At 39.9% G+C, this 15078-nt stretch overlaps 1 protein-coding gene across 7 annotated transcripts in view; it reads right to left on the bottom strand.

Annotated features, from left to right (window-relative positions):
* Positions 1-1720: 1720 nt before the first annotated feature.
* RFX7 (regulatory factor X7) overlaps positions 1721-15078 on the bottom strand; it is a 133140-nt gene continuing 119782 nt past the window's right edge. For all 7 annotated transcript variants that reach the window (XM_036302290.1, XM_036302308.1, XM_036302300.1 and 4 more), the window contains 3 exons: positions 14496-14703; positions 8950-9245; positions 1721-7829 (listed from right to left, as the gene is read on the bottom strand). In XM_036302290.1, the coding sequence (XP_036158183.1) occupies positions 4554-7829; positions 8950-9245; positions 14496-14703 (3780 nt within the window). In that variant the 3' untranslated portion in view covers positions 1721-4553. The remainder of the gene's footprint in view (positions 7830-8949; positions 9246-14495; positions 14704-15078) is intronic.

The following is a 15078-nucleotide window of genomic DNA, read 5'->3' on the forward strand; positions in this document are numbered from 1 at the left end:
GGTTCAGGTGCACAATTCTGTAACACATCATCTTACACTGTATTGTGTTCACCCCCCCAAGCCAGGTCTCCTATCACCCATTTATCCCCCATCACACACCCCACCTCATAATCATCACACTGTTGTCCATTGGAACGCAAGGAAATGAGCCCTCCACAATACAGAATCAAGAATCTTAAGCTAATTGGCTTTAGGGTGGGCTATTGACCTTGTTTTGTTAAATAAGACTAAATGGGGGTTGGAGGGTGGGATAGGAGAGTCTAGGATTTTTTCCTTTCTGATAAAAGCTTGAGAGCTGCCCGTTAACACTTGTTTGGAATGTATAAAAAAGTAGTATTTGGAGCTGTGGTAGCCATCCTGACCACGAGGCAACAGACGCAGAAAAAGTTGAAGATGATAGAACAGAAATACAGCATTTGGTTCTTCCAAAAAAATTTTTTTAAAACTATATTTTATTGATTTTTTTACAGAGAGGAAGGGAGAGGGATAGAGAGTTAGAAACATCGATGAGAGAGAAACATCGATCAGCTGCCTCCTGTATACCCCCCACTGGGGATGTGCCTGCAACCAAGGTACATGCCCTTGACTGGAATCGAACCGGGGACCCCAGAATCCGCAGGCCGACGCTCTATCCACTGAGCCAAACCAGTCAGGGCTCTTTCAAAATTCTTAAGCTAAAAATAACTGTCCTTATGGTTTTAGCCAGTGTTAGGTTTTCTTACTAGCAACCAAAAGCACCTCAAGTGATCTACAACCCCCCACCCCTGATTTTCATACTTATTATAACCATTGGTTCTTATCTGTTCTTGAGTAAACTTTTCTTTTCCATTATGTCACTGATAATCCTAAAATATTTATTTTAAATTAACATCTAAGTAGTTTATTATTTTTAACTTGAGAGATTGCTGATTGTCATTCTTAGGATTGGTTTCATTTTCTTCAAGTACTTCAGAAATTTGGTTTGAGGCTCATCTGTGCGGGAGTCTTCCTGCTCTTCACCTCCTCCTTCTGAATCCCTCTTCTCTCCTTTCCCTTATAACTGCTTCCACCACCCGTCCACTCAGGGCTCCAGTCCTGTGGTGGCAGAAGGGCTATCACAGACCTACAGACAAGCAGGCTGTTTGGCTGAGGCCCTGGCTACAATATGTCACAGTCCCTGTAACAAGTTATGTTGCTTCATCCGTCTCAAGAGGAGACTCCATCCTGACCCTGGTTTCATTACTCTGTAGGAGTTGAAATTTCTGGCTACTCTTTCCTGTTTCTAGACCTACAACTCAGGTTGTGATTTGCAAATTCAGTACTTACCACTTTGTATTTCTGGTTTGCCTAAATTACTTTTGAATACAGCTGTGCTTTAAAAATCGTCTCCATTTCCCCCCCATTATTTTTCTTTTCAAAGCTCCACAGGATAACACTTTAAAGCAAACATTATATGGATGAGCAAAAGAAAATATTTTGTTTTTGGACACCATAAAACTATATGCCATGTGCCATTCCTTGGTAATAAATCCTAAGTGAACAGCAGCGTTCTGGTGAGTGAGTGTGGTGTATCTGCTGGGTGAATAGCAGAGAGATCAGCAGCAGTGTTGTGCCTCATACTTATTTTTATTCATTTCCCTTAATTTCATGAGCTCGAAGGAAGAACGGCATCAGGTCTGTTTATAAAACGGCATGCTGCCTATATAAAATAGATCCGTAAATCACCTTAGGATCCAGTCAGTTTAATATAAAATGTTTTTTAATTGATTTTGAAAACATTTAAAAAACAATTTTTGAGCACTTTCAATAAAAAAAGAGAACTGAAATGCTACTGCAATATTCAACTACTGTAGTTTTAGCAGGTACAACAGACAACAAAACTTTGGGGAAATCTGACTTTGCACTAAATGAAACATGAAACAGGGCTTGTTTTTGTCATTTATGATGTAGTTAAGCACATTATAGTACAAGACTCTTATATGAACCTCAGATGCACTGCACAAAACACTTTCCTTCTTTTCAGTTCAAAAGTCAGTGCTTATTGCAATTATATGCAAAATTATTTACTTCATGAAGTCTTATCATGATAAACAGTATGCAAAATGTTTTAAACATCAAAACAATGAAAATAACCTGAAAAAAAGAACATATTCAACAATAACTAAGCAGAATTAGTAAACATAAAAAAGTAAATAACTTGTGAATAACTATGCTTGTCTGGTTAACACTGAACCAGTTTCAATACAGCCAAGAAAAAAAAAAGTGGTTACAGGAATACCTAGTACTGTACAAGATAAGTCAATAACACTCATGCACATTTGTGATCATGTATTAACATGGTGAAGCAAACTAAACTTAATTCTTCCTGCTGTAATATTCTCATGTAAGAGAATAAGAAATAGAAATATCTCATTGAGATCAATGCACATTGCTACATAAGACAATTTTATCTGTCACTTTGATGACATTTTGTCTTTTCATAATGAAACACATTTAAAAAGTTTAATCTGTGGACTGTATTGGTTGCATTTATCCTAAGAGATGTGCCTACCACAGGTTCAACAAATTTAGTGCAATATATGAACCCCAGAAAGTTTGCTGGACGAATTCAACCAAATTTAAAGTGTTTGCTGCAATACTGTACAGGGGTTAAAAATCCTCCAGTTTTTATTTTTTTTTTTATCAAAAAATTTTCCATTATTTTTATATTAGTAGGAAGCTAATAATGTAAACATGGGATTAGAATGGCCTCAAAGTCTCCTTTTCAGAGTATCTCATAGAGAAAGGCTCCCATCATTTGTTACAAGAATCACACAGTTTCCTTTGGGTATTGCATACTTTGGTGTGCAGTAGTGCTGTGTCTCAATGTACAGTGAAGAAATAACTAGCATCAAGAAAAAAAAAATCTAACAGATCATTAAATCAAGATAACAGCAAACATACACAAATGCCAATAACTAGGACATAACGATATATAAACCTGTGAGCCAACCCTAGCACCATTTATTTATCAAAATATATTAATACCCTACCTTGCAAATTTAGTGAACAATGAAACCTTATTAAATTAAACCCTTCATTACAATTGTTAAACAGTCACTGATTGTAGTCTTCTGATTGGCTAACTAATTGAGGTAAAGGAAAACTTAGCTGGGTTCAAGGTAGCATAGCAATGGTTTAATGTTAGTTTAGAAACCTAATGGCAATGTCTAAATCTTTCTCAAAGTAATCTTGAAAACAGTTAAATGGAACTGTCAACTAGTGAGCAGATTTGTGTCAACGTGAAATTCATAAACAATTATTCGAAAAACAAAATGGGAGCCATGGAGAGAAACATTTTAAAACAAATCCTGAGTGCTTATTTTGCAATTGTGGTTATCACAATAAATAAATTAAGCATGTAATAAAATGCTCCTCTTTTTCAAGTAATATTGATATCCCCCTTTGTTTTATCACAAATATAAAGGTTTGTGGCTTCAGACCTCAGGTGGTGAAACGTTTTTGTTCAGGTTTTTATGTTACCTCCCTCCTGCTTGTTCTCAAAGAGGTCTCATGATCAAACTGTATTACCACATTCAGGAGGAGTGATGGAGTCAGTTACTACGTTGAGGACTTAAGAATATTATAATTAAAAGTTCAAAATAAATCTTAAATAGAATTTTAATATGTGCATGCAGCCATTGTAATGAAACTAAGAAAATTGCTTTATTGCCCTTCTCAATTCCCCTGCCTCAGTTACCAAATAAACAAAATAATTTTTAAAAACGCTTGTATTTATTCTATTAAATTACAATGCTTGGAGTCATCTGTTTTGTGTGTCTGTATGTGTATGTATGTTGGCTCCGTATTAAAATCAACTTTAAAAATAAGATTAATGCAAGGTCACAAACATAAATGGCTACTAGTTTTTCCTTTGAAAAATTATAGTGCAGCTTTTGCTTTCCTTAAATTAATATTGAATTTTTTGTTATATTTTTCCTATTTAAGCCCTTCATTGCAGGTGCAAATGGTACTGAAGCCCCAGAAAGTCCTATAGAGATTTCTCATTCTACAGTAGCTCTATGCTTCAAGCCTAAATACTTAAAATAACCTGAATATTATCCCTGTTTCGAGGAAGAACTTCTTGCCTACAATTCACCTTACCTATGATTTCATATCTAAAAGATAATGCCAACAACAACAAAAAGCTTATGTCTAAAATCAATGGTTTCCTCTAAATTCTGTGCAGATCAACCGATGAATTAAAATGAACTTATACAAAATAAAGCTCTAGACTGCTCTTGTAAAAGCTGGTTAGTCAAATGTTTACTAGCAAACAATGTGATTAAAATGGGGAACATTATAAAATTTAAGACCTAATACTTGTTCTTCTACAGCCTACTGTCTTTTCAGAAACTTTTTAAGAACTGAGGCGAGTCTAACCATTTCCTATTGAAGAAGAAACCACTTCTGCAGCAAACTTTGAAAATGTCACAATTAATAGTAAGTGTTTCTGCTGCGGGAGGCACTTCCATTAAGACAAATACAATACATATGTCTTTAGATACAGTGTGCTACATATTATAAAACACAATTTAACCCAACATTTCAACAGTAGGATGGTCCTTGCTGTCTATCCATTCAAAACCTGACGAAGTCATAGAGCTCATGGATTCACTGCAGATTTGTTGAAATAATGGGTCATTCTTTAATTCTTCCAGTGTAGCTTCATCATCTTGTCCCTGCTGACGACCTGGATCGAACAGTAGATTTGGGTCCAACGTGTTCAAATCATTGATGCTGCCTGAGAGCTCAGAAGACAACCTGATATCACTAGAGAAATCAGATGTAGTGCTCGTGAGATCAGAGGCCACCTGACCTACCAGCTGCTGGTTGGTTTGCAAGCCGTCGCCACTCAACAGGTCTTTAACAGTGCTGTTGAAATCTAACTGTTGCTCTCCGATTTCTGATTGTGCTTGATTATCTCCAGGAGAAAAACTGATCTGATCGGTGCTATTACTTTTGGTGAGGTAAGATGGTGTTTGGAATTCATAGACAGAAGTGCTGGAATCGATCATATTCTGAGGATTGGCACTAGGAAAAACAGTGGAAGTTTCCAAAATCTGAGTGAGATTCATCCGAGCTGTGTAATTGGAGGGCAGGTTGTTCATGCCCAAACCTCTCATTGCATCATCATTTTCAGAATCCAGTTTACTCAACAGAACACTGGTTATTTTTTTACTGTTTGTTTGCTTCTGAAGAGCGTTCGGGAAGGCTGTCTGCATCATGACTGTCAATGGAACTGACTGACTTCTTTGAGCTATGTTGTTGGCACATGCGTCTGTGTGAACATTTGTGAAAACATGAACTTCTGGGGTGACGGGACTTCCAAAGGGGGTCACATTAGAGCGGGGGATATTAGATACTGGATAGAGGGTGCTTCCACTAAGATTACGTTGGCGATGAACAGCAGGGCTCACACTCCGGCATCTGAAGTTGCTGCTGGCAGATGAATTAGTTCCTTTATTATCGAGAGGGGCAGGGACTGCGAAACCCTCCTGTTTGTTGGTGTTATTTGCAGTGGCACCTTGATGCTGCACAGGAGAGACAGGAGTCAAACGACCAAAATGAGTGTCATGATGTCTGGATTGGGACTGATAAGACTGCCCAGGCACAGCAAAAGCATGAGGTTTCCTGAAACGGTCTTCCACTAGCTCCTGATAGCTTGGGAGGATGCCGTGGCCAGAAACTGATGAATTACCAACCCCACTATACCCATTATTCATCCATTCAAGCTTGGTTTTGTCAGGGTGTGTGGCCATGGGTCTTTGCATCGGTTTCACAGGACTACTTGAGACAATGCTGGCATCATGATATGCCATACTGGAGCTTATAGGGGTAAATGCAAATGGATTCCTGCATTCAACAGGGCTGGGAGGGACACTACTGCTGCAGTTAGAATGTGGAGTGCCGATGGGTGTATGTCGGCTACTTCCTAAAGCACTATCCACAGGTGTGGTCTGGGCTAGCCTGGAACAAGGGCTCTCCCGTGACAGACTCTGAGATCCAGCAATCATTTCAGAGGTTGGGGTTGGGGTTGGGGTAGGGGTTGGAGTAGGAGTGGGGGTGGGGGTGGGGGTGTGGATCGGAGTGCCATTGCTATGGATTGGATGGTAGAAGTGGGTGCTGGAGGCGTGAGATGACATTGGAGCTCCTGGAGTTACCGACTGATTCTGAAGGGTCATTCCCAAACAGTTACCGTAAGAATGAGAATTGTTCATTGACATTTGCTGCTCCATAAGCACCAGCTCCTCCACAATGCTATCTTGTGTAAGTTCATCATCAAAAGGAAAGTAGCTTTCATTTGTTTGGGAAACAGAAGGCTCAAACTCTTTCAGTTCAGACTGTAGCGGTAACTGATCTGAAGACTGTGCTTGTATTTGATTCAGAGAAGATTCTTGTAGCTGGCTATGTAGCTGCGGGGTGTATGTGTCCTGCGGCATTCCATCTAGTTCCCAGACAGATTTCTCTAAGTCATTGATATCAGAGTGCTCAGGAATTGTCATAACACTGATATCTTGCTGTTGTTCACAGGCAGCAGACACAAACCCAGAATCCTTAGTGATCTGTTGCCATTCGTTTGGATTAAAGCTGCCATCTGTTTTTGAATCACTGTCCAAGAGAAAGATACTCTCTTCAAGTTTTACTTTTATATCTGGAGATGATGATGGTGTTTGCTGTTCCAAAGCTGAATCACCAGTGATAAGGGCAGAACAATTCAAGGATGGGTTTGCCATCATGTGTGAGTTGACATTTATTGATACCATGCTAGGAATCGGAGCACCTGCTGCTGAGCTTTCTGCTTTCCCTGAATGTGGAACCTTTTGGTCCTTCTTAACACTGCCTGGTTTCTGACCTTCTATGATAACTGCAGAAAGCTGTTCCACAATTGGTTTCTTTACAGGAGGCACCTGGGATTCTTGCAATGTAGAAGACAGTCGCTTTCTTGGACTTTTAGTGCATAATTTAGGGTCTTTATTTATTGAGTCACCATTAGATGGTGAGCTGGTGCTGGTGAATGTTAAGTTCTGAGTGGCAACTGAGAGAGTGATAGTGCTTTGATTATTGCCTGTCGAAGTGCCTGGTGGAATTTCATTACAGCGACTCTTACATTTGGTCCTCTGGTCACAGACCTTCGTTGCTTTTATTTCGGTGACACCTTCAGGTGAAGGTTTTTGCACTACTCCATCTGAATTACTTTTCTGTCCCGAAAGGGCGCTAGGCGTTGTTTTAGGAGCTTTAGTACCATCAGCATTCTCTTGGCACTGTACAGGATGCTCATCTGATGATATTTCCGGTTCCATTTTGACTTCCACAGCAGACGTTCCCCCGGCACCGCTGGTCTTGGATCCAGGAGACTGAAGTGAAACAACAGAACCATTCTTGATCTGTGGAAAGGTCTTTGATTCTTCTGTTGTTCCTGTAGCACTGTTTACTGAGGCAGAATGTTTAAGAGGGGCACTACTACTACTGGGTGTGAGGGATATTGCTGTCATTTTCACCACATTTAGAGAACTCATGTGTGAAGTGGGTACAACAGCAGTTTTGATGGGACTGCTAGTAAAGAGAACAGTAGTTGGCGAGCGAATGGTGAGTGCACTGGTGTTGGCTGGTTTAGGTAAGATCTGAGGGTAGCGGTTCCGGGCAGAACGATCCCCGCCAGGACTGGCTGGGACATTCTGAGGAGTCTTTGGTGCCTGTTTCACAGACTGCATGTGCTGAGTGACCACTTGTACATTGAGAGGAAGAACTTTGCCATCAGAAGAACTCATTGGACTTGGTGATGTTACCAACTGCCTGGTCCTTTGGACCTATTAAAAAGTGAAAAACAAAAAAATCAGATTTAACAAGTCTAGGATATGAACAATAAATCACATATTTATACAGTATTAAAGTATTATAAATGTTATGCTAAAAAGAAAAAAAGACAGTTCCTACATTAGATGAGAGTTCTTCTAGATCAGTTTTATACAATCAGACATATATTCTAATGAATGTAACATAAGCACAATATAGTTACAACATACAATATATAAGAACATTAAGATAATGAATATTTGCTAAAACAATGATTTTTAAGGAGATTATAGGAAGAGATAAAATCTTGAAGAAACACATGACTATAAAGGTTATCTACTGGAGTCTGTGCCCAGAAGATGACTCACTCACAGGAGACAGACTTATAAATGGTCTGTCTTGGACATTAGTAACTAAACCACTGTGGGCAGGTTTCAGATAAAACTAATGTCTCTTCAAGTGTGCTCTACAGAGAATAGTGCAAGAATTTGGTTACTAGGTAGTTCATGCATTAATGACAACAATGATAACAACAACAAAAAGAAATATCTCCTTTATAATATCATCTATAACATAAAATACCACCTTGTTTTATTAGCAAGATGCACTCTTATTTTAAAAACCTCCTTCAGAATAGCCTCAGTTGTGTGAGACAGGAAAGGAGAACATAACTTCTATTTGTTGATAAGGAAACAGTAGCTAAGTAGCTAAGGGACTTGCCCAAGGTCCTATGTCCAGCAAGCCACAGAACTAGGATTATGTTAAAGTATCATCAACGCACATTAAATTTTGCTCTATCTGAATGTTAAAAAGAAAAAACAGTTTAAACCAAAAAAAGTTTGCAATTGCATCGTCCTGGCTTAGAGATGAAACAACTCTGAAAATGACTTATCTCTTACATATTTTATAAATCTTGGACCTTTGTATTCTTACTTATGTTCATGTTATAGCTCATTTTGTAATCAACAAGGTATATTCTGAATGAAAGGCAACCAAGTAAAGCTGAATCTATCTGTGGTCACAAAATCAGTTTATAACTGAATCTTCTATACCTGACTCCTTCTCATGTGCCACTTTTAATTAAATGACTGATTTCCCACCATCCCCAAAGACCAATCACTTTAATGATATTACCGGAATGGGACTAGGGACAGCTGCCACAACGATACCAATAGGCTGAGGAGAGAGGATCGCAGGGTTTCCATTGGAAAGACTAGTCACTCCACTGGTTGTCGTGCCTTCCGATTTTTTTGCTGAGGATTCTCCTGGCAAAGGGGATTGTAGTTTCTGTTCTTGCTGCTTCTTCTGAATTTTCCGTTGTAACTGCTGTTTAGCATCTATAGGTGATGGCAAAGTCTTCACTTGAGGCTGAAAGGAATTACTTTCAGCTGTAGGTATAAAAGCAGAAGGCTGTGTAATTCCTTTAATTCCTGAAAATAAACAAAAAGGAGAGATACAATAAATACTCTCTTTCATAAAAGGCAGTTACAGCTCATTTTCTTTTTTTAATTTTATTTATTTTTATTTAAAAAATCTTTATTGTTGAAAGCCTTCACCACCCTATTGTCTGTGCCCATGGGTTATGCATATATGCATATACGTTCTTTGGTTGATCTCTTCCCAACTAATCACCCACCTTCCCTCTGAAATTTCTTTGAGTATGGACCGCTCTACTGGACAAAGCAACAAAACCCAGCAAATTTTAACTCAAAATTTTTTTATAAAGCATAAGTATTAGACTTCCAATTTATAAACATTTGTTAATACGGTTTTAGTGGGACACCTTAAAATATGGTTCGTTCGGTTCAACCAACAATAACAGATCAAGATTTTGAAGAGTAGGAGCTATGTTATAAATGTGCAGAAGCTAAGATAAATAAATGCCAAGAGAGCATGTTTTATATTTTATCAGTAGATGTCAGAAATTTTCCTCTCTCCTTCTCTAATAGAAATTCATGAATTTTTATGATTTTAACATTCAGCCCATGAGGGGCACTCAATAAATATTTGCTGAAACCATCCATATCTTAGAAAAAAATTGTATGGGGAAGCTTTTAATTCTACCAGAAATTCTGAAAAATGATACTACTACTATTTTAACTGCTACTGTATAATTAATTATTTCAGTAGGACCTATTAGAAATTAACCAGGTTCTTAATAAAACTGAGGTTAAGATATTTTGAAAAAGTATCATGGAGAAAACCTTTTACTGCAGTAGTGAAGATCAACACTGAGAAAAAGGAATGATGAAATAGGCAAGAGACACATTTTCAGAAAAACTGATCATATAACACAATTTTTTAAAAAGCTCATTTCACATTTACGGTGTGGCATTAGGGTCATTAGAAAGTAAGCTGTGGCTGGTAAAAAACAGTGGGAAGGAAATGAGAAGACAACACCATCCTGCTGGTACACCTTGCCATTCCTTTCCCAGCCCAATTTCTGCTTTTCATTGTTTTGTTAACAACAACTTGAGGAGGGGGAGACAGGAAGGAGAGAAAGATGTGACTGTGAGCTCTCTTCCACTCCTCAATAATCACTCATCTTCTGACCCCTCACCCCTCTTTATCACCTAAGTACTATTTTTTTCTCTTCAAATTTAGCTCAAATTGCATGGCTCCCTCCTGGCCCCAAGTCTCAGCTCTGGCTTCTGGACACCTGCATCCTTGAAAGTCCCTGCCAAAGGCTCAAAGCTGTCTTATCCCTCCTGCCAGGGTTTCTGGACAGGAATGAGTTCCAAGCAGCTGACTCACAAAAGAACATTTGTAACACAACCTGTTCTATATAATATGCAGACTAAATTTATAAAAAACCAAGTTCACCTTCAAAGGATAAGGTGAATTCTACCAAAGGTGTTAGAACCACTGGGAGAACAAATGAGGTGGCACATGCAAGATGTCTAGCTAGACAAGGCTGCCCAAGCATTCTCCTGCCCAACTGCAAGTATATGCAAACAGAAAAAATTATGACAAGGCTCTAGTAAGATATTATTTTGCTGAAGTGGTCCTCAATTGACCATAATTTGAAAGGACAAAACAATCACACACACACACACACACACACACACACACACACACACACCACAGAACTTTAAAGCTTCTGAAAAGTATAAACTGAATGAAAAATATCAGTATTAAAATGATTAAGATAAAAGAGTGAAGTTATTTTAGAAACTGTAATTCTGGCTGAGATAAATCTTTTGTAAATTTAAAGATATCTACACTAATAAAAGAGAAACATGGTAATTGGCGTACGACCGCTACCCTTTTCATTGGCTAATCAGCGAGATATGCAAATTAACTGTCAGCCAAGATGGCGGCCGGCAGCCAGGCAGCTTGAAACTAAAATGAGGCTTGCTTGCCTCAGTGACGGAGGAATCCAACGTTCCCCGCCTGCGGCTGCAGGCCTCTGAGCCTGCAGTTTCAAACATTGTAACAAATACCGCAGGACTTCAGCCAGCAGATTCGCAACATTGTATGCAAAGGCCAGAAACCTACTTTCAGCCGCGGAGGCCTAAGAGCTGGAGCCAAGCCTTGAAGTAAAGCTGGCCCAGAATAAAAAGAAAAAAAGAAAGAAAGAAAGGAGCGGTTGGGAACTTCAGTCACTCCCAGCCTGAAAACAGCCCTCAGCCCCTCACCCAGACTGGCCAGGCACCCCAGTGGGGACCCCCACCCTGATCCAGGACACCCTTCAGGGCAAACCAGCCGGCCCCACCCATGCACCAGGCCTCTACCCTATATAGTAAAATAAAAGGGTAATATGCCTCCCGGCACCGGGATCAGTGTGACGGGGGCAGCGCCCAAACACCCTGATCGCCCTGCGGCTCTGTGTGTGACAGGGGGCGGGGCCCCAACCCCCTGAGCAGCCCTGCTCTGTGCCTGATAGGGGGGAGCTCCCCAAGCCCCCCCCCCACTGGCCCTGCTCTGTGTGTGACGGGGTAGAGCCACAACCTCCCCATCGACCGTGCCTTGAGTGTGACAGGGGACGGTGCCCCAACCCCCCAATTGGCCCTACCCTGAGCATGACTGAGGGTGGCATCACAACCTCCCGATCGCCCTGCTCTGTGCATGACAGGGGCGGCGCCCCAACTCCCCAATCGGCCCTGCTCTGAGCCCAACCAGGGGCTGCACCTAGGGATTGGGCCTGCCCTCTGCCACCCAGGAGCAGGCCTAAGCCAGCAGGTCGTTATCTCCCGAGGAGTCCCAGACTGCGAGAGGGCACAGGCCGGGCTGAGGGACCCCCCCCCCCCGAGTGCACAAATTTTTGTGCACCGGGCCTCTAGTCTATACTAATAAAAGGGCAATATGCTAATTAGACCAGGAGACTTCCGGACAAAGCCTTGGTAGTAGGACCGAGGCAGAGGAGGTTAGGGGTGAGCAGGCAGCAGGGGGAAGGGGGAAGTTGGGGGCAAGCAGGCTGACGGGGGGGGGGGGCAGCTGGAGGCAAGCAGGCTGGTGGGGGGTGGGGGCAGTTGGGGGCGAGCAGGTCGGCAAGGGGGGGGCAGATGGGGGTGATCAGGCTGGCAGGGGTGGGCAGTTGGAGGCGATCAGGCCGGCAGGGGGGGCAGCTGGGGGCAATCAGGCTGGCAAGGGGGGGCAGTTAGGGATGATCAGGCCAGAAAGGGGGGGGGGCGATCAGGCTGGCAGGCAGAGTGGTTAGGGGCGATCAGGCAGGCACGCAGGCAGATGAGCGGTTAGTAGCCAGTGGTCCCAGATTGCGAGAGGGATGTCCAACTGTCGGTTTAGGCCCTATCCCTGTGGGATCCCAGATTGGAGAGGGTGCAGGCCGGGCTGAGGGACAACCCCCGGCCCCCGCATGAATTTCGTGCACCAGGCCACTAGTTTACAATAAACAATCAGAAGAATCATCTCTGGAAAACAAGTTTCATGTTAACATTTTTTCCCCCCTGGAAATTATAATTTCCTAGAGTGATAAATTACTCACTCATTTTTAGGCTTATAAGGTATGACTGAAATGAGACACTTAAAAATTTTAATCTGATAGTTTACATAACCATTAATTTAGGAAGAAGTAATTTATTCTGATATTGTCAATTCCTAAAACTATCAATTCTAAAATTTCTATTTGAATGAGAATGCTCATTTGCATATTAAAAGCCATTCTTATTATTTTATTTTTTTTTTTTTTTTTTTTTTTTTTTTCTTAAAAATCTAATCTTAACTTTATTGAATAGCTTTTTTACATCTCTCTTTTGGCTAGCTTCTATATCATGTACCCTCCTTCATTGTATGTCAGCAAGCAAGATTCCAGCTAAGCTTTAAATTGTGATTTAAGAACCAATTAATAATAACACCATAATTTAATTACCATGGATAATAGCAATCACTCTATTAAAATATGAACTACCCTGAATATAATAAAACAGTGTGTTTTAGAATTTTGTAATTTTTACACAAATATTCCCATTGGCTATAATTTAGAATGATGTTTCTTCTGAATGCTAATAATTAATTCCATTATCTCCCCACACATTTGCAGAAATCTCACAGAACCCAACCAAGTTTACTGGCCAACAAGTACACATATTCAAAACATATACTTTGAAACAGAGTTATAAATAGCTTTACCAAAAATATAAGTATAAGCAGCACAGTCAATATTAAATTACATCAACTTTTAAAGTTTTTAAAATATATATGTAAAACTTGCCTATTTTTACTTAGACAAGGAATCATGGCTTACTGACTTGTGGCTTATTGAATTTATTGATCTTTCTAACAAACCAGCTTTGGTTTCATTGATGTTCTCTATTGGTTTACTATTTTCAATTTCTTTTTTTTTTTTTTTTTTTTTATTTATTTATTTTTTTTTTATTTTATAGTAATGTTTCAAACAGTTTATTTTTTTGATTTTTGAGTTTATTTGAGCCAAACTGACCACATATGCAGGGGAGCAAATTACTCTGGGAGAATAACAGTTCTGCAGCTTCTTTTATGCATGTGAAATTAAGGAGGGAACTGCATGGAGGTGGGAGAAAGCAAGGTAGAGACTGCATTATAGGAGCATTAACAAGATTACGTGCTCTCTTGAGGGTTAATACCCCCATCCAAGGTATTACTTCAACTATTTCAAAGGTGTGTTAACCTAGATGACCTAGATCTGACTTAAAACCATTTACTAAAGAAGTTATAGGCCTGGGGCATGAATACCCACCATGACCTGCCCAGTTAGGAATTTATGATCAGAAATATAGTTTATTTTTTGTGAGACTAAGGCATCTCTCACATTGTCCAGAGATCAGTTTTTTTTAATAAGCATTAGTTTCTGGGATAGTTGTCTTTCAAGTAATTTTAAAATTTAATCTTATCTAATATTTACTAATTTAGGTACACATATATACTTAAAAGTACATATATGTACTCTTTAAATTTTAAAACAGCAATGGAAAAGTTAATTATCAAGTGGGAAATCTTAAAAGTCTCATATCTCAGAAGAGCAATATAAATAACTATAGCTTTATGCTTTAAAATAGAAGGACTGTTGTTATTACTATTTTTGTTGGCTCAACAAACCCATATGAATTTAGTGTTAAGTGAAGTAAGAGTGAACTCATGAATACTAAAAAGACAAACAGTTCTTTAGCTAAGCTTTTTTTGCTACCCACTCCAAAGACAGTAACACCTCTGTCAGTTTTGCCTTGTTAAGAATAATTTTGTACCTGGTGGTGCTGCAGCCATTACAGTTAGAGCTGCCATTGACTTGGTGCCAATATAATGACTTTTTACAAGGAAGCGGGCTAATTCCAAGACTGTGTCAAATGGCTGGCTTAACACTTTCTGGGCCCACTCGCACACAAGACGGCAAGCAGAAGAAATGACTTCCTCGTCAATATTTTGAAGTTGCCCAGAAGGTTCAGCAGCTTCCAACTAAACAAAAGAAAAAGAAAACGTTAACTTTTAGGAGAAAGTTCAGAGTAATTAAACTGAAGCACATTAAAGATAAGTATTCTTAATTAGAAGATCTAAGTCCGTCAGGTGAAAGAATCATGAAGTGACCTGTCAGCAGGCATATCAGTTTTGTAGGTAAAGGGCCTATGCCTGTACCCACTGGCACACAGCCATAAGCAGCTTGTGAATATAACATTTAAATGCTTGTTACCAGTAAACCCCACCGGGGTGGCTCAGTGGTTGACCATCAACTCATGAACCAGAAGGTCACGGTTCAATTCTAGGTCAGGGTATATGCCCGGATTTTAGGCTCAATCCCCTTAAGGGACCTGAAGGAGGCAGCTGATCAATGGT

Source organism: Myotis myotis, unplaced genomic scaffold, assembly GCF_014108235.1.
Source record: "Myotis myotis isolate mMyoMyo1 unplaced genomic scaffold, mMyoMyo1.p scaffold_m19_p_1, whole genome shotgun sequence".
NCBI classification, from domain to species: Eukaryota; Metazoa; Chordata; class Mammalia; order Chiroptera; family Vespertilionidae; genus Myotis; species Myotis myotis.